General features: G+C 43.6%; 1 protein-coding gene across 1 annotated transcript in view; it reads left to right on the forward strand.

The window, feature by feature from the left end:
* The first annotated feature begins 643 nt into the window (after nt 1-643).
* Nucleotides 644-20,317, forward strand: part of FLT3 (fms related receptor tyrosine kinase 3) — a 95,749-nt gene continuing 76,075 nt past the window's right edge. The window contains exon 1 of the mRNA XM_066583272.1: nt 644-747. Coding sequence (XP_066439369.1) covers nt 702-747 — 46 coding nt within the window. The 5' untranslated portion in view covers nt 644-701. The remainder of the gene's footprint in view (nt 748-20,317) is intronic.

Below are 20,317 nucleotides of genomic sequence, written 5' to 3' on the forward strand. Positions count from 1 at the left end.
TCATAGACCGAGCGTCAACTTCCATGGGTGACAGCAAATGAATGGGGAGCCGGGTAGGTAGAAGAAGTACCGTAACTTAGTTTATACGGCTTCTGGGATGTGACAGGTTCCCTTTCAGGTAGTAGTGTGTGGTTATATAAGAGTTAGGTGAGTAGGAATGGGACTCAAGATACAAATAATCATCTTAGTTCATAAATCTCATTCCACACAGCTGTATTATGGTTGCGTGCTACTGCCCATATTAAGACTACAAGACCCATGCCGCCCACAGGTTGCTGATTACCAAATATCGATCCTCAGAGAGTTAGCCACTATTTGGATCACTTTAGAAAAAGTCTGGCATTCGACTATCTATATCACTTATTAACTATTGTGACCACAATCAGTCAGGTGATCAGTATAACTTTTGCTCGCAGGAATAGCGAAAATGTGGATAATATTGGAAATCTGCACAAAAAGCAAAGTCACACGTTAGGGACAGATCAGTGAATGTTCAGTATGTAATGATATGTCGGAGTCAGTCATTTCTCCTATTAGCTTCAGAAATGGAGAAGTATATTTTAAATTGTTTGTGGTTTCGGGGGCTGGATTATTGTAGGTGTGCAGCTGGCCGTGCTAAACAAGAACTACTTCAATACGGGTGGTTTACCAGTCTCTATGTTGGGCATGGTTATAGTAGCAGAGTGGGGAAGATCGTCACCATGCAAGTACACAGAGAAAGCTGCACTTGTAGAAGTTGGCTTCAAGGTAAGACAAACATTCTTCGGTCTTATCTGGAATGCTGTCTAACATGCAAACATCTGAAAAGCCTGATTGCATTGTAACTCCAAGCTCTGCATTGCATATTTTATATGACCCGCACAAAGTCATCCCATCTGTATATTAGTGATATTAGTGATTATTTCTATACATTACAGAACCTTGTTTCTTGTCAAACTTTGCAAAAAGTTCCCTCAACATTAGTCCTGAACATGGTGCATAACAGTGTCTAAGGGCTCCTTCACGCTAGCGTATGCACAAAAACACGCGCCACAGTGCAACGTATTGACGTATGAACAAGGTTTTCGGGGTTGATTTGTGTGTGTCTCAGCCTATCACTGTACTTTTTGCACACGCATGGCCAATTCACACGCACGCCTGACATATACTTTCTGTGGATTAAAAAGCTGATTAGCCTAATGAGCTCCAGATGTGTTCTTTTCCCTGCATTTTGCGCAGTGCTTCACGCTTCCTATTGCGTATTTGCTCAACTCCCATAGACTTCTATGGGCTTTTACTGCACAAAACACAAGAAAATAGAGCAAGTCGCACTTTTTTTCCGCGCACGCGAAATGCACATGCAAGAAATCAATGGGTTCTGTTCTCTGTGTTTAGCACACGTATATTTTATGTGCGCAAATACGGTCGTGTGAAGCCGCCCTAAGAGCCATAAAAGCCTTGTATAACACAGGGCTTTTATAGTTATTAAACAGTGTTTATGTACCAGTCTTAGAGGGTTTTGGTGAACTTCCAGTTCGATTCATACTAATTCAGACTGAAACAAACTTTTTGCCAAACTTTGGTGAACCAACCAAACTGAACTTTTCAAAAGTTCACTCCTCACTGGTTAGAGATAATGCTGGGATATCCTGAACTTCTACAACCTTTTCAGTAGATTGTGTCATACACATATGCCTATAGGAAGTATAACATAACCATAAGGACTTCATACACTCTAGTATGTACTGTATATAACAAGCCATGTGGTAAGTGCCTATAACAGGGGCTGCAGGGAATATGAGCCAGCTTGGGACTCATTCATTGTTCATGCATTTTACAACTTCCATATCTACATCCATTCAATGGATCAAAGCAGAAAAAAGAAGTAAACCCTCCTTAAAGTCTCTCATAATCATTCTCCCCTCTGAGGAGATCCATACTCCTTGGAAGTCAGAACCACAACTTTGGGCTGGTAAAAGTTGACTCCATTGTTTTTTTAAAGATGTTGATTGGATATTAAGAAAATAAATTCCACAAAGTTCCCATAGTAATTATCTGGTAATGATATAGCCACTACAGTCACCGCATACCTAGAGATGAACTAATACTCTCCCTTAGAGCTTATTCACACGAGCGTTGTGGGGCGCGCAGTATAGCCGCGTGCAAAGATCGTGGCTATACTGCACTAAAGATCGCATGAATGGGTAAATTCCAGCTACTTGAATTAGCCCGTTCACACGATCCGATCGTTCCAGCTCCCATAGGAGTCTATGGAATGCTACACCAAAGATAGGTCAGGTCCTATCTTTGCGCGCACAATGGAGCTTAGATACAACCTTACACTCGCATGTCCTATCTTTGATTGGAGTGAGGATTGTGCAAGTCTAAAATTCATTCATCGGAACGGTTCTATAGGAAACCATTGGTTCTTATAGAAGCGCGTTCTGTACGCGCCTCTAATGCGCCGAAACAGCGCTTGTGTGAAACGTCTATTAAATGAAATCTGGGTTTTTTTCCGCTTCCTATGATATCCATTACATGGACAATGAATTATTCCATTCTATTTGCCTTCCCCTATGTGTATTATAAGATTGTTACACCAACTAGTCATAGAAACAGTGTCACTAATGACAAAATGTAACTGTTAAAATACTGTAATTATAGTACATATACAATCTAATAGATCACATAACACAAACATATAAAGGTGTGCGCCAGAGCAAATGAGCATTTTACTAGTGACTGCAAGAAATATGTACAAAAAAGTGCCAGTTGATAAGAGGAAAGGAACAATCTTACCAGTTCCGCTGTACTAGATTACTGTGAGCCGACTTGCTGGACCAAGTGGAAGTCAATGCAGGTCTTGCTGATAGCGCTCTTCCTAGTGTGCCCTGCTAAATGACTGATCCTGCTTACCAGGGGGATACGCATGGATACCTCCATGAAAAGGGTAACCCCCTCACAGAGTCTAGGCCTGAGAAATTCCCTTTTCCATTTGGTCCATAGTGATCTGGCACAGTGGAATTGGTAAAATTGCACCTCCATATATACTGGTACTAGTTCTTTTACACACTTAACTGTGACTTCATGGTCTACTTTACTGCTTTGAAAGGTGCTTTTATATGTTAATATTAGGTTTGATAGAAATCTTTTATCATTAATGCCACCATTTCTGTGATTTGTGAATATATTTGTGGTGTCCGTAGCTTTGCCATACGCTGTTTTTGTTGCTACGATTTCTTGCCTACTATTCCAAGTAGCCAATTTCTTTCTTTTGTATAACTGGAGTTACATTTTATGTTAATACTCTACAGCAACCTTTGGTCATCCAACACTCATGGTAAAAGCATGGGCTAAGTTAGCTCAACCATCACAAACTCAATATTTCCCTATAGGCGACTCGCAACAATTTTTGGAATTCCTTCAGTCATTGTGTGACTCTTTTGCTGTGGAGCCCTAGCCTTAACAAAGAAGAATAAGTGGTGGGGACCAATGAGTTGGAAACCTACATGTGATGGGTTATATATCTGGTCATCCTTCAACTGGGTATATACTGTAAACCTAATGAGAAGAACAGATCTCATCCTAATTGGCTTCTCAATGTCCTTCATCTTATGTTTGGAGTTTGAACTAATTTGCGGTGTTGGACTACGTGGATCTAAGTAGCCATGTATTTTCATGCACAAAAGTAGTCATGAGCCTGGACTATTTGTGGCCAATTTGAGTCGGATTTGGACAAATCCATTCACAGGGAAGGTTTCTCAAAAGCCACTTGGAGCCATTGGGTGTTGCTAGTGGTGGAGAAACCACTGCTGGTGAAATATAGGCAGACAGGGCATCAACTGAGATTAATGGTATCAACTAAAGAGTTGATTATGTAGCTTTTACTAAAGGTTAGGGTCAGATCTCCGATGTCCCACTTGTCTGCACTGCTAACTAAGAGAAAGCTGCTGGTCAGGAATTCATTTTTTATCATAAGAAGAAGGCAATGAGCAGTTGTAGATACTTCTGGGTCTGCTGATCTCATATTGGAGCACGATAAAATACAGGACTCTGGACCTTGTCTTCTTCAACAGCAGACCCCAGGGGACAGCACGTCTCCCCTCTTACACATTACATTGTTGTTCTGTCCTGACATTCATCTATGTACAATTTTAAGTATAGTTTAAAGGGTTGTTTGAGAGCAAAATGGGGAAAATGGGTTAAAATAAAAGAATAAGCTAATAATACTCCCTAGTCAGAAGTGTGTGCCCCCCCAATCCTGTGCAAGAGTCCTGGTTTCAGCTGCTCCGGTCCCTCATGTGCCATTCATTGACTTCTCACTAGTGAGTATGGCTTATTTTTTATTTTAACCCATTCCCTGCTCTTAAAATTTATTTTTAACATTAGAAAACCCTTTTTAAGTTAGCCATGCATGATAGGGAGAGAGTTCCCACCAAATTTCTTGCCCAGGGGTCCGTAACCCGTCTTCTAAATACGTTCATATAAAGCCTACATCCAGTTAAATTATATAGTCATAAACGTACATCCTACTATTCATAGATAGTCACTTAGTAGAATAGTAGTTTCACGGAACATCATGTAGAGGCGCAGGGAAGTTTTGGTGGTTTGTCACCTGTTTAGTTATCAGGTTTCATGTAGCAGAAACAAGGATGTTACATTACAATGTACTAGAATTCATATAATAGAGCTGAATTATTTATGTGATTACCATAGCACACTGGTCATATATTGGATTAAACTGCATATGCTTCAGAAAAACACTAAATGTAGGGTAGTAAGAATAGGAATAACCCCCCTGGCCATTACATTAGAAATGGAGAAAAGTCCTGAAAGTATCACTTGTCCATTTGTATCAATTTTACGTCTTGTGTAAACATAATCAAAGCGTAATTTGGGTCCCTTAAAGGTGTATTCCCATTTTGGATTTTTATAACATATCCACAGGATATGCTTTAAAAGTCTGATAGACGTGGGTTCCACCCCTGGGACCTACCTCTATCTCCAGAACGGAATGCCCCTGGTCAGGCTGTATTTGCGAATGGGGTGGTCGAAAAAACATAAACAGCTGAATGTGCTGTGCTACTCTGTTTCCATAACTGATATAGAAGTTTCTGCAAGTGTTTTTTTATATCATTCACCAAATTATCATGCATATGTTCTATAATATATTGGATAGGTTATAAGTGGGGAGACCAAATATACAATAACTCTGTTGTCCTCTTCCTTTTAATACTGTATGTTGGGCGTTGTTTCACAGTTTGCATTTAACCATAATTTCTATAAAAAGTATTAAGTTTGTAAATAATTATGACATACCGATTTCTCAGTTCCGTCATAGCTGTATTGAACATTCTCCAGGCTGCAGAGCTGATTTGAAATCTTCCTGCATAACTTCCCTGTTTTTATCTGCACTGAATTTGCTCAAACAATTTGTATTCTTGGATGCTGTCAATGAAAATATTCATTCTAGGTACTTTACAGAAAGTCAATGTATGAAACACTCACCCTTCTACAATGCAATGCAACATATAAGATTGCTGACTGCTTCCAGTAACAACCTGCAGAACTGCAACTGCAACTTACAGAATGATAATACGCAGGATCAAACAAGATAAATAATGCTATATATATATATATATATATATATATATATATATATATATATACAAGTTACTCAAGTGCACATGCGGATGTTCTATTGGCATGAATGTGTGTGGAATGCCACGGATCATCTGCACGGAAGACGCTTGCGGATTCCGCAATTCAAACTGGTTTGTGCGCAGGCGGACTTATAGAGATACCCATCTAGTAGGGTGTTGGACCTCCTCTAGCCTTTAGAACTGCAGCAATTCATCTTGCCATCCATGCACAGGTATCAAGGGAACCAGGTGTGCTAAGGAAATAATCCCCATATCATTACTCCTCCTCCACCAGCCTGAATGGTTGATCCCCAACATGAAGGGTTTAACGATTCATGCTGCTTGCTCCAAATTTTAACCCTCCCATCAACAGAAATCTAGATTCATTTGACCAAATGATGTTTTTCCACTGATCAGTGATCCAGTTTTTCCTCTCTTTTACCCGCTGGAGTCTTGTCTTTCTTTTTCTCTAAGACAGTAATGACACTCAAACTATTATTTGCTGTTAAAGCCCATGTGTGCTACAGTAAGAAACAATGAGTTGTGCATATGGATATGTTAGTTGGTGCACCAAGGCCGCAGTTTGCTTGCTGTTCACTGCCTGTTCTTGACAACAATTCTTAACATCCTCCTCTGACCCTTTTGTCGATGATCCAGAGAGTCCCATTTCACTGGATGCTTTTCCTCGACCACTCCCTTCTCTGTATACCCTCCACACTGTTACAGGAGAAATCCCCACAAAGTTAGCAGTGTATGAAATCCTGGCCCCGGATAGTCTATCACTGATGATTGGGCCTTTTTGGAAATCACTCAGATCACTTGGTTTTCCCATTCTAAAGTGGAATCAGATGGAGACTAACCCATGGAAAACTTGTCACTTGATTTTATGCTGCACTGGGTCAAATTGCTAAACAGGAAAGCTCCATTCCTGAAAAGCTGGGTTTACATACATATACTGTACTAGCTGATATACCCGGCTTTGCCCGTGTTAATTTGATACAGTTGCTTACGTGTTGTTGGCACAGAAAATTTTATGAAGATGTGGTTACTTCCGAGAAACCGAGGAATGAAATATGTATACACATAGAGGAGCATTAGATTCTCCTCAGACTGCATGTACCGATGTCCCTCTGCAGAATATGCCACCCCTCCCACTCTCCTCATTTAGGACCTAAAGAATGCGTACCAAATTTCATGCTTGTATGACACTGGGAAGTTACATTACATAGGGGTGCACTTACTTTTGCAATTAACACTGAATAATCGAGTTGGGGCCCCTTTACTTACAGAATTAGTGGCCAGACAGTCAGTAAGGGCTTTCACCTATATATATATATATATATATAATCTCAAGGTGATGACTACAACCTAAAGCATAATGCTTAGAGCGATATCCTGAGACAGATGGAGGGGTTGTCACATCCCTCAGACAATATAGGATTAAGGATGAAAGGGGATCTTTTGCTCACAATTAACTTCAAAGTATTATATATATATATATATATATATATATATATATATATATATATATATATATATATATATATATAAGGATGAATCTAAAATTATCTGCACTCCACTTACATTAAAATCTCTGTTGGCCAACGCTTTCCGTTGTAGGTCGCTGTCTCCCCAGTCACTGCTGTGCAGGTTTGAACATCTTCCATCAGTTAATTTGTGACTGCAGAGCAAGAAAAAAGGGCTATCCCACTTGTGATTTATGTGAAAGAAGAGCCTCGTGTAGTGATTCATTTTTTGAGCTTGAGAGTAAACGGCATGTAATAGAAACATCCTCAATCGCCTACCAAGGAAAAGTTGAAAAGTCAACCATCAGCTTGAAAATTGATGCTTACAGTTTTCTGGAATACTCGAGGGCCAGTATTGGAACATTATCAGGAAAAAGGTTCAACAATCAACAGTGCTTGTTACAGTGAACTCAAGCCTGACATTCAAACAAAACACAAAGGACTGCTATCCAATGCATGTCCACTAGAGATGAGCGAGCGTACTCGGTTCGGGTGTTTTTGGACTCGAGCACCGCTTTTTCCGAGTAACTGACTACTCGGACGAAAAGATTCAGGGGGCGCCGGGGGTGCGCGGGGGGGTTGCAGAGGGGAGGCGGGGAGAGAGAGCTCCCCCCTGTTCCCCATTGCTACCTCCCGCTCCACCATTCCTTTTTACATTTGGCACTAAGCGGCTAGAATCCAGCAAGCTGCATTCTGACGGATGACAGAATTTGTGGCTGCATGATGAATTGTGCAGCCAGTGAAGCGGAGGACAGCTGTCAGTAAAGGCTGGCACTCTGAGGAAGAGGTCAGGAGCTGTCAGTTGTAGCAGATCTGCTGTGTGTAAAAGAGCTAATAGCAATATATATTAGTACAGTTAGAAGAGAACGGAAGGAAACAAGTCTTCTTATTCTCAATCATCTCATACCATAAGCCTGCATTGATTTATAGTAGAAGAAAAGGGATTTACAACACATTGCTAACTTTGGTCCCATATAGGCAAAGACATAGAAATTGTTCCTTCATGTTGTCCTTGCAAACTCTTCTTCCAGAAGCATATGTAGCTGGTACAGACTGACTTGGACTGAATTGCTTCTCCTACCTGCCCTGTCACTCTTATGGTGGCTACCTGTAGCCACCACTAGGAGGTGATCAACTACCATTTAGTTCAAGACTATGGGGAATGGAGCCCATTCTGAGTTTACTACGGTGCTGTATGACTTAGGTGTACGGTCTTGCCTAAATAATTCTCTCGCATATATATATATATATAGATTGCATTGGTGACATATGGAATCTCAGGCCACCACTGATTGCACGTGCTCCATAGTAGTAGTAACTTTAATATTTGTTACTGGCGATCTGACACAACATGATAAGCAAAGACCCATAAAATGAATGAATGGCAGCTTGAGATCTCCACCAATAAGCTGATCCATGGACTCACTGTCAGTGCGGACAACACTTGAAAACAATGCTGTCAGTGGCCAGATTTGGTACTTCAGGCACTGCTTCCACTGAATTCAAAGGGACCTGTGACTGTAGTACCAAATTGGGTCACTGCAATATGGACAAAGCTATTTGCCTCCTGCACTGTCCCCTCTGACAGTTGGCCCAACAATCAGCTGATCGGTGAGGTTCCCGAGCAGCAGACCCTCGCCAATCAAGTATTGATGACCTGTCCCGAGGATAGGTCATTAATAGTAAAAGTCCCGAAATACCTCTTTAATTATGGCCATGCATTGGAATACATTTCTAAATCTTCTTCCTTTTACTTTGTGTGAAATTAGTGCCACATAGTGGATGAACTGTGCATTGCACTAATTTATTGTAACTTGATAGTTAACTTGTAATAAGTTCTAAACCTATAATTATATAAAGAAACATAAAACATTCAATATGGTGCACAAACTAGCAATTAGTAAATATATATGATCTTCTGTCTTGTAAAAAAATGATGATTTGCATGCAGCGTATCTAAACACTCTGTCTTAGGCCTCATGTCCACGGGGAAAATCAGGCCCGCTATGGATTCTACATGGAGAATCCATAGCGTGCCTGGCCCGCTGTGGGTAAGTTATTCTTATTTTAGGTCTCCCGCGGATCCGGACGTCTTCCATAGGCTTCAATAGAAGCCTGCGGGAGACCCGCACGAAGATGGAGCATGTCGCGTTTTTTTACATGCTCCATTTTTTTTAAATTCACTTTTATTGACCATCCGCGGGTATTTATCTACCCGCGGGTGGTCAATGCATCCCTATGCGGTGCGGATCCGCGGGCGGGAGAAGAGTTAAAATCCGCTGCGGCCTTAGTGAAAAAGTTAAAAAAAAGTTGAAAATAATTTAGGATCTCTAATTTTGATATGGTGAGAGCAGTAATATAAATGGAAGATTATAATTGGGAAACTTACTACAGATTTTATATCAAGGCCCAGCAGCTTCAAGTTACCACTCTGTCCTCCTGTCTGTACCTTGCTATGCATAATAACTGCACAGTACAAAAATGTATTCTTGTGATCGTCAAGAAGTACAAATGTAGGGCTTATTCAGAGGCGCGGGCTGGGCCGGGAGCAATGCACTGAGCTCCCGCCCCCTCTCCTTCCCTCGCCACTGTTTGCAATGGGAAGGGCGGGACGGGGGAAGAACTAAGTTCCGCCCCCGTCCCGTTCCCCTCCCATTGCAAATAGTGGAGAGGGAGCGGGAGCTCAGTACACTGCTCCTGGCCCGGCCCCCCTCCTCCCCCTGCAGAAAGGGGCTGCGTTTATCAGCCGGGTATGAAAACCCGTCCGATATACGCATCTCTGAATAAAGCCGTAACCATGTTTAATTTGACTGTGATATCTTTCAGCAACAAGTTATCTTAAGACATTGAAAAGCTATTGAAAGGGAAAATAAACCATAGCACAAAAAGTTATCTTAGGGTCCATTTACACCAGACGACTGTATCCTCCTGGTAGGCGCTTGCTACTCAACCAGGAAGACAGGTGGAATTTCACCTTGAGTCCTGAATGTGTTAAATACCGTTCAAGACCTGTTGTATTCTGAATGATTTTTGCAAACCTTTGTATTAAATGTTTTATATATAACTTTATTGAATGGAAATTTTGTTTTCCAACTATATCATAAACGGACTCTTTTCCTATTCGTGATTGTATCTTTATATCATGTGACTTTTTATGGATGTTCTTAACTGAGACCATTATGGAATTATGTAAGCCGTGAGAAAGGAAGTATGGGTATAGAGAAATGGGGTGTCGGCGCGGCGCTCTAGTGAAAAGTTGTGATGCAATGGGATAAAGTATCCGACTTCCCTTTTATTAGGGGATTAAAAAAAAAGCAAAAGATGTGCATTTCATCAGTCATGCTGGGGGTACATTACTACTAGCAGCGGAGTGGTATGTACCCAACAGGCTGTAGAGACACTGGGGAGGAGAAGCAGAAGTAAGGGCGTTGGTGTCTTTTCCGAAATCCGTAGCGTTTCCGCACCATGTGAACATACCCTTATAGATAATGGGACTTGGTTGTAGGGGTCTTCATCTCTTGTACCCATACACAGCTTCAGACTTCTCATCACAGAGAGCTAGAATGTAACAAAGCAGACACATACTGCTAATCTCTCGTGGTATAATACAATCTGCTGTGTAATTACTGATCATTGGCTGTTCTGTGATAACTTGTATATGGGAGGCCATATTGTTTTCTAGCAGCGTTGTCCCCCAGTCTATCGCTTTCTGCTATGGCTGTGGATTCAGAGATTAATGGCTTTTTTTGATGGTGCTAATAGCTAAAATCATCATAATTTAAGCTATGTACAGACTGTATAACAGTGAATGAGCTTTCTGTAGATTGATCACTTGTACTCACCTTCCATTTATAGGCTTTGGTGCTTGCACTCTGGTACTTACACAGTATTAGGAGTAGCTGGGTGCTCATCTGAAGCCACGAAGGACATTTATCACCTATCCACTCCCATTGATCACTAGAATGGAGGTTCTGAGCCACCCATTCCTCCTCACTCCATAGCTGTGTCATAGGGGTGGTGGTGCGACACAGGTTCAGGATGGCTCAGCGATGACAGATGGAAACAGAGTTAAAATATAACTTTTACTGAACTTTTGCAGAATAAACTGTAATTGCTCTCCATAGGAGCGTTTATGTGTCTTTAGGGTGCCTGCACACGAGCAGAATTTCAAGCGCGTGATTTTAGGCACATAATTCGCCCCAGACCGCAGCCAATATACTCCTATGAGGATCCGCAGTTGTCCCCAGACGGACGAATGTGTATCGCGTTTTTTCACGCGAGTGAAAAAATCTGCGACCTGTTCTAATTTTGGTCGGATCATGCGCGTGAAGCCTCCAATACAAGTGAATGGGTGCGTTTTTTCACGCAGTACATCCGGAGTGCAGCTGCGGATGGAGTCACTGGTTGCTATGACTACAGGAAGTAGGCATGGTAGGAGGCGTCCCAACACACAGCAGAGCTTCACAGGCACATTTCAACTGCAGATATGTCCTTTCAGTCCCCTCATCTACCAGAGAGCAGCCAGCAGACACCAGCCAGGGTGCACCCAGTACCTCCTTTTTTTCCTGGGGGGCTCTTCCTCCTCCGTTACCGCAGTACGTCCGAAAAAAGTTACATGGATCAACCATGCCCACAAAGACATCTGCTCACCGGGTGAAAGCATGTTGCCAGAATAATTTAACGGTGCTCGCACAAGCAAGAGGGACAAAACAGAATCTGGGTGTTGGTTTTTAAGCTGTTTTCCAGGGAATGGGCAGTTCTCTAGGGGTTGGGTTTACAATAAGGGTGTCTTCCGGATTTTTCTGCGCGTTTTTTTCCGCAACACATCCGCGTATATCCGCGCGTGATTTTTCACGCATCCGCAGCTATCCGCAAGCACATTTAGGTACCATACGCGCGTGAAAATCCGCGAGTGGAATCCGGAACGCTCGTGTGCAGGCGGCCACATTGCGTAATAACTGGCATTAAACTCTTATAGAAACAGTCCTCTTAATGTGACATTTTCATCACTTGGCATCTTTCACCAACATATACACCAGTTCCTCAGTAGTTTCTCCTGGCACTTGCAAAGCACGCAACTCTCACCTACCTCTCGGCATCTTTTGTCTCTTATTTGCAGCGTTATCGCTACACAACATATCTATGGCCATTAGAGATATGGCAAAACATAAAGTGGCAGCTATACAATAAGACACCTTCCCAATGTGTTACATCTGCTAATAGTAATGTTAGGGTAAAGTTTTAGCTTTAAATTCCAACTGCAAGATGGAGCTCAAAACTGATGTACATCATGAGAAATGGCGCTTGGGCGCAAGATTTCCAATTACACAAACTGCAGCGTTAATATTAACAATTTGCTTTTGCAAAACAACCACTAAACTTAAAAACATTAAGTGTTGACAATGGCAATTCTCCCAACAATCTACACATTTGTGCTGTTCCTGCAAAAATACCCCCAAATATATGAAAATAGTCATACTTACGACACAAATACTTATCAGTCAGCGCTTAAGGACTGGACAGCAGACGTCTTGGTAATCTGTGTTGGAACAGCCTTGTGATTTGCTTCCGTGACTTGAAGCAACAGTTGTTTTTCTTCTTCATCATTAGTAAAAAGTCTGAAAATTCAGGGTCTTTGAGCCCAACCTTGTCATAGACATAAGAACCTGAAACTGCCCCAAATAAAGGTTTGTTCAAAGGAAAAATATTAGAGGGTGTCTAGCTTTGTAGTTAAAAGTTGAGTTTTTTGGGCCACCCTAATGGCCATAGGCTGCGACCTCAAATGCCCATTAGGAGCAGCATTGTTACTTACTGTCTTCAAAGTCACATAAATCTAGGGGTCGTCTTGCATTAGAATAGCAGATTAACCCCTGTGTTAAGGCCCATTTAGACACAACGATTATTATCGCTCAAAAGATAATCATTGTGTCAATTACAGCGCAAGATGATCACTCAAGATGAGTGATCACCTTGCGCTGCCAGTGGAGGATGCAAAAGACAAGCGGGGTGTCCCCGCTTGTTTCTGCATCCAGCTGTTCCCCACTCCTGGTGCCATATTAAACCTTCATGCTAACAATACTACAGTCCTGTGAGTCTATTACCCCCATCCTAGCCAGAACACAATGTTGCGGGTTGAAATCCACTTATGCTTAAATAAACCAGGTTTTGCCACTCGGTCTTGCTTCTTTTGTCGTCGGTAGCTTCAGGGGTGCATGATCTTGTGCACTGCCGACCCAGTGTCCGGCAAGATAGAGAGGGAGTCTTCCCCTTCTCCTGTGCGCAGCGAAGCACTTCTCACCAGGAATGCGGACTGTCTACCATTGGTGCAACGTCTTTGCCCTACAAGTCATCAGGGACCCTTGGTGGTCCTTGCTGCTCTATGGCTACTCCCCAGCATGGAGATACAGCCCACTATAGTTACTCAATGGCCGCCGCCACAATGTATGTGGTAGCTGACTCTGCATCTGCTATCTTTTCTGTCTCTTCTCCTCTGCCTGTGGTCTCTTTTTGGGTCTGGAGCTGAGATGCAACTCTAGCCCTTATATAACTGGTGCTTGTCATGCTAAAAATTATCTGGGCTCAATGGGGTGGGCTAGAGCCCTCTCTATTCCCTAACTTGGGGAGATTTTCTGGGCTGTAACATGCTATGCGCATCACTGTCCACATCATTGAGGGCGACAGAATCTCTCTCTGAAGCCTCTAAGAGGCCACACCAAAAAGGTGCTGCCTGGGGTGCTACAACATGGCCGGGTGTTTGAACCGTCCTGCCTCTTCTTCCTGGCCAGCGGAGAAGGGGCTTGTGTAGCAGCGCTACTGCTTTCTTAAGACCAACACTGGCAAGCACTAGTCTGCTCTGCCTCACTACTTCCTCTCTCAGCCAGGTACCAGACTGAAGGGGATAGGCGAGGGCCTAAACAAATTGCCCAGCTGACAACGGCTATATGCCGCTCCATTAAGTAAGAGGGAATGCAGTAGTAGTTCCTTCTTACAACTCACTGCGATGAGGAGGTGTTTGAATGGAGCGACTGTCAAATTCTCAACTATCTGTCATTCTTATAAATTTTAAAAGAAGTGACAACGCAAATACTTGCCTGATGCTTCTTTCAAACTCCTCCTCAATGTACAACTACAGTAAATGATGATGGGTAATAAATAGAGATTGCCTAACAACCCCTCTTAAGAGCCCTATCTACTATTACATTTATGTTACAGTAGAAATTATGCATTGTGACATTAGGGGATTCCAGCACAATACGGTTGGTCCACAAACAAGAACTCACTTCCACAACACAATATTCATACAACACTTTACATTACCACAATGAACTGCATAAATCCTGACCATCTGGCCCCCAACTAAACATTGTCTGGAACTCTCTCTCTAAAAGACCTAGTGCCTCAAAACTAGTGCCCATAACACATACAGGGCTTCGAATGTCAGCAATCATATCGCAGAACAGGGGGCGTCTCATCCCCTGCCATGGGTCATGCCACCACACCTTTTACTCTGGGACAACAGGGCATGGCACTAGTGCTTAGCACACCTTATCCCATCCATAATAGGAGTGAGGAACAGCAAGATTCTCAGTGTCAGTCCATGTTTTTGAGAAGTTGAGCAAAGAAAAGGGTCACAATGCCCATGGGAAGGTATGAGCCTGCAGGATCCTGCTGTGTCCCATGAGGTGTGCACCACAGAGCGCTGACATTAATAGTGTATTTAATAATAGAGAACTTTGTCATTAACCACAAACAGCTTTGTGCACTGCTTTCTTGCCACCTGCGTTACTTTTAGTTTTACTTGACTTTTAACACACTAAGATAACTTTCTGTACTAGTTTTTTAGTCTTTCAGTAGCTTTACAATGAGTTTAGCAGCATTAATGCAACGCCCCATGGCGACCAAGACACGAGGCCCACACTGAGAAGCTGGAGGGGGTAGAGATGTCACTTGTCATGGTGACTCTACCAGACTCCTCCCGGGAGGGACACACAGAACCTCGGCCAAGTCACCGCTAGGCCTCTTCCAGGCAACCCTGGGACAGCAGTTACCTGTATAAATGTGGTGAATTTGAAGTTGTCACGCGTGATGCCACCATTTCTTCACACCATTGAGTATCCAGAGGTTGAATAAAGAAAGTACACACACACAATTGGAACTTGATAACAAAGTCACTGGGAATGGGCAATGACAGGTGAACTTTACTGTATAATTTGCATACAATACATCTTACCCGCACATGCAGGAAAGGCAGTTTTTTGATGAAAAAAATCCAGGAGCTTGGGTTTTGTGAAAACATATATTTCTGCTTTATTGATAATATGTGCTCTTACATCAGGATTTCATGGAGAACGTGTTTCGATTAATTCAAAATCTTTTTCACCTCCTTTTTGAATTAATCGAAACGTGTTCTCCATGAAATCCTGACGTAAGAGCACGTATTATCAATAAAGCAGGAATATATGTTTTCACAAAACCCAAGCTTCTGGATTTTTTGTTTGCATTTTACCACTGGGACTGAGTGGGAAAAGGGCTGGTAACATTCCTGCTGGCAAAAGAGCAAAGAAAGGAGCATATACAGCGCAACAAAGAGGTGAGACCATTTTTCTAGGTTTTTTTGGTGATTGGTCAGGGAGGAGAACTCACGATGAAACAGAATCTACAGTTATCTGAAGTGCTCCACTCCTGGATACAGCGTACTTACATGTGCAGGAAAGGCAGTTTTTTTGGTGATTGGTCAGGGAGAAGAACTCAGGATGAAACCGGGCCTACAGTCTCAGTTATCTGCAGGGCTCCGCTCCTGGACACACACACATTCAGGGACTCTGAATTACTCCGGAGGAGAAATATGACACTCCACTGACACTCAATACTCTTGAAGATGACTCTGCACGCTGACTCCTTACTCCTTTCTCTTCTCACAGATGGGTCCTGGCATGGAAGGACTCAGAGTACCTTTCCTCTACCTCTGTCATTTCACCACATGAGGGTTGAAGGTACCCCCATGTGGCTGGCACTCCTACTGCAGAAAACAGGGGACCTCTTGGGAACGACACTGTGAGAGGGCATTTCCCATCACAGGTCCAAAATGCTTCTAACTGTCCAAAACTCTCTCCTGACTTTATAGTTAGTATGATTTATTGCTTGAATATTTGCATTACAAGTATCAATGCATAGAGTTGTGTGTTTGAAAAAGGTCACAATCCGAATTGACCATTAATCAGATCAGAAAAACAAAACTGATTCTTAAAACAATGACAACTCTAAGCTCCAAGTATACATAAGGCCCCAGTTCAGTCTTAAGACAATGATGATAGATTTGCATGATTAATTATACAATAGATAACAAGACTCTATAGACAATACAGACAATAGATAACAAGACTCTATAGACAACTACAAGACAATGGTGACACTATGTCCAGATATTAACATGGTTCCAGCAAGTCTATAAGGCTCAGTTATATAATCCTGATAATTTATACATTGAACATTCATGGCTGTATGGATACAAGATGGAGGGCTACAAATAGCCAATTATATTTGCACCACACTGAGACAGACTAGGACGGTGGACAGACACTGGTACTGAAGACGCGACATGGGGAACAAAGAACCTCCAGTCATACACATATATCAACAAAGATCTGGTACCGTGTTAGCCAGTAGAGCAAAATGTGATTGTTCTCAGCAAGAGAAACGACGTAATAAAAGGTATCATATCTACAAGATTACGTCGTTTCTCTTGCTGAGAACAATCACATTTTACACATATATCACTCACACCATTCACGTGGTCTCATTCAATCAGGAGCTTTTTACCTTTTTATGCTAAACAATTTGACTTGCCAGGTAAAAATATACAGCTAATTAATACATTTGAAAACTTAACTATTAGAAGTGGAAAGAAAGAACACAGACAAAAAATTCAGAAGGCAAGTAGAGGAGCAAGAGACACGGATCACAAACTAAAATGTTTCTAAACAAATGCACAGAGCATGGGAAACAAACAAAGAGAATTGGAGGTCCTAACACAGGGAGAGAAACATGATGTCATAGGCATCACGGAAACTTGATAGAATGATACACATAATTGGAATACAAGGCTTGAAGGATACAACTTATTTATAAGAAACAGACCAAAAAAAGGGGGAGGAGATATTGTGTTCCATGTTAGAAAAACATTAAAGGGGTGGTCTCGCGAAACCAAGTGGGGGTATACACTTCCGTATGGCCATATTAATGCACTTTGTAATATACATCGTGCATTAAATATGAGCCATACAGAAGTTATTCACTTACCTGCTCCGTTGCTAGCGTCCTCGTCTCCATGGTTCCGTCTAAATTCGCTGGCAGCTTGCTTTTTTAGACGCGCTTGCGCAGTCCGGTCTTCTCCTTTCAGCACGAGCCGCTTCAGTGTGCTCCCCGCTACAGCTCTTCTGCGCATGCGCAGATGAGCTGTCACTGCTCGGGAGCGCGCTGGAGCGGCCATTCTGTGCCTTCCTCTGTTAGAGGAAGGTGCAGAAACTGGAGCTGCCATCCGGAGAAGCCGCCCAGCTGTCCTGCCGTCCAGCTGTCCTGCCGTCCAGGTAAGTGATGGGCCGGGGGGGGGCTGCCGCTGCGCCGGGGGGGTCTGTCGCTAGGCCGGGGGGGGCTGTCGCTAGGCCGGGGGGGGGCTGTCGCTGCGATGGGGGGGCTGTCGCTAGGCTGGGGGGGCTGTCGCTGCGATGGGGGGGCTGTCGCTAGGCCGGGGGGGCTGTCGCTGCGATGGGGGGGCTGTCGCTAGGCCGGGGGGGGCTGTCGCTGCGATGGGGGGGGCTGTCGCTGCGATGGGGGGGCTGTCGCTAGGCCGGGGGGGGCTGTCGCTGCGATGGGGGGGGCTGTCGCTAGGCCGGGGGGGCTGTCGCTGCGATGGGGGGGCTGTCGCTAGGCCGGGGGGGGGGCTGTCGCTGCGATGGGGGGGCTGTCGCTAGGCCGGGGGGAACTAGCGCTGGGCCAGGGGGGTAAGTGATGGGTCGAGGGTGATGTTCACTGACAGGTGAAGGCCCCGGAGCCCAGCGCTGGGCTCCGGGGCCTTCACCTGGGCTGAGGGTCTAGCGCTGGGGAGCCGGGAGCGTAGTGCTGGGGAGCCGGGGGCTAGCGCCGGTTACCTGCTGCCTGGCGGTGGGTGACTGGTCGGCGGCTGCGGGGCGTCTGGTCGGCGGCTGCGCGGCGTCTGGTCGGCGGCTGCAGGGCGTCCGGTTGCCATGGAGACACAGCTGGTAGCGTCTCGGGAGCGCGCACGTCGGGCTGCAGCGAGCGACGGGGAAAGAGCCGGCGGCCATCTTGGGGAAACTTTTATAAGTTGCTGAAACGCTGGAACGGTAAGTACAAACCAGCTAGGAAAGTCATTTACAGGGGTAATTAGTAATGTATGCTTAATTAGGGGGATTGGGGAAAAAAAAAAAATCACTGCTTCCTCGAGACATCTCCTTTAATCTTCACAAAGATTCAAGCATCAGAGCATGGTAGTTCTGTAGAAACTGTTTGGGTAGTCAAAGATGCTATTGGATGCTTACAAGATGAAAATGGTGAATTGGTTAACAATGATGTTGAGAAGGCCGAACTTTTAAATTTATATTTTGTATCAGTTTTCTCTCAGAAAGTAGATGGAACATCAATTGATCTTCCCTGTGCTACTGGGGGGAATAAAATAATGCAGGCTATCTATAAGCAGAGATATGGTGAGGGAACACTTAGCTGACAAAAATGAATTCAAGTCTCAAGGTCCAGATGAATTACATCCTAAGATACAAAAGGAAGCAGCAGGGGTAATTACTGAACCACTTGCCATAATCTTTGAAAATTCCTGGAGAACAGGAGAAGTCCCAGAAGATTGGAAAAGGGCAAATGTTGTCCCTATCTTCAAAAAAGGGAAGGTTTATCCAGGAAACTGCAGACCTGTGAGCCTGACTTCTACACCGGGAAAGATCTTTGAACAAATTATTAACAACATGTATGCAAGTACTTTGTAACAAACACGTCATGCCAGACTAATCTAATTTTCTTCTATGACAGTAGCACCGACTGGGTTAATCAGGGAAATGTGGTGGATATAGTATATCTTGACTTTAGTAAAGTATTTGGCAAAGTATCTCATACTATACTTATTGAAAAAATGACCAAATATGAGATTGACAAGGCAACTGTTAGGTGGATTCACAACTGTCTTAGTGATCGTACTCAAAGAGTGGTTATAAATGGCTGCACATCCAAGTGAAAGAATGTATCAAATAGGGTACCAAAAGGCTCTGTCCTAGGCCCAGTGTTGTTCAACATTTTTATAAATGATCTGGAGGAGGGAAATGATGGGAAACTGCTCAAATTTGCCAATGACACAAAAGCTAGAAGGGATAGCTAACACTAGGGAAGAGAGAGTATTCAAAAAGATCTAGAAAAGCTTGTACACTGGGCAGCGACAAACAGAATGGTAGAGTAGTCAAGTAGGGACTTCTTGTGGGGAAACTTTTGGCAGCAATTTCTTGGCGGGAGCACCCTGTGAAGAAGGAAAAAGACAGCAGCTGCGCGCCATTTTGAGTAGCCATGTTGAGACTCAGGTGGGGCTCTGCAGCAAAGTCCAGTAATTTCACATGGTCCAACACTATCAGCACATTCTCTCTCTCAGCATAGTACTTCTTTAGAATTGCAGCTTGAGAGAAACTTTCTTGTAACACGGTTATAGACATGGTGGAAACTTGACACAGAGATTTTTTTTACTTTTTGCTCCGAACCTCGCCCGAAAATTTTTTTCCTTAGTACATCTGCAGTAATGCAGGTGTATAGATGTGGCACAGAGGCGGTTTATCCTGTTCGTGACACCAAAAGAAGAGCCTGCAACGCCCCACGACGACCAAGACACAAGGCCCACACTGAGGAGCTGGCGGGGGTAGAGATGTCACTTGTCACAGTGGCTCTACTGGACTCCTCCCCGGAGGGACGCACGGAACCTCGGCCAAGTCACTGCTAGGCCTCTTCCAGGCAACACTGGGACAGCAATTACCTGTATAAGTGTGGTGAACTTGAAGATGTCACGTGTGATGCCGCTGTTCCTTCACACCGTTGAGGCCACACACACGATTGGAACTTAATAACTCAGTCACTGGGAACGGGCAATGACCGGTGAACTTTACTGTA

The sequence above is a fragment of the Eleutherodactylus coqui genome, chromosome 1 (assembly GCF_035609145.1).
Source record: "Eleutherodactylus coqui strain aEleCoq1 chromosome 1, aEleCoq1.hap1, whole genome shotgun sequence".
Lineage (NCBI taxonomy): Eukaryota > Metazoa > Chordata > Amphibia > Anura > Eleutherodactylidae > Eleutherodactylus > Eleutherodactylus coqui.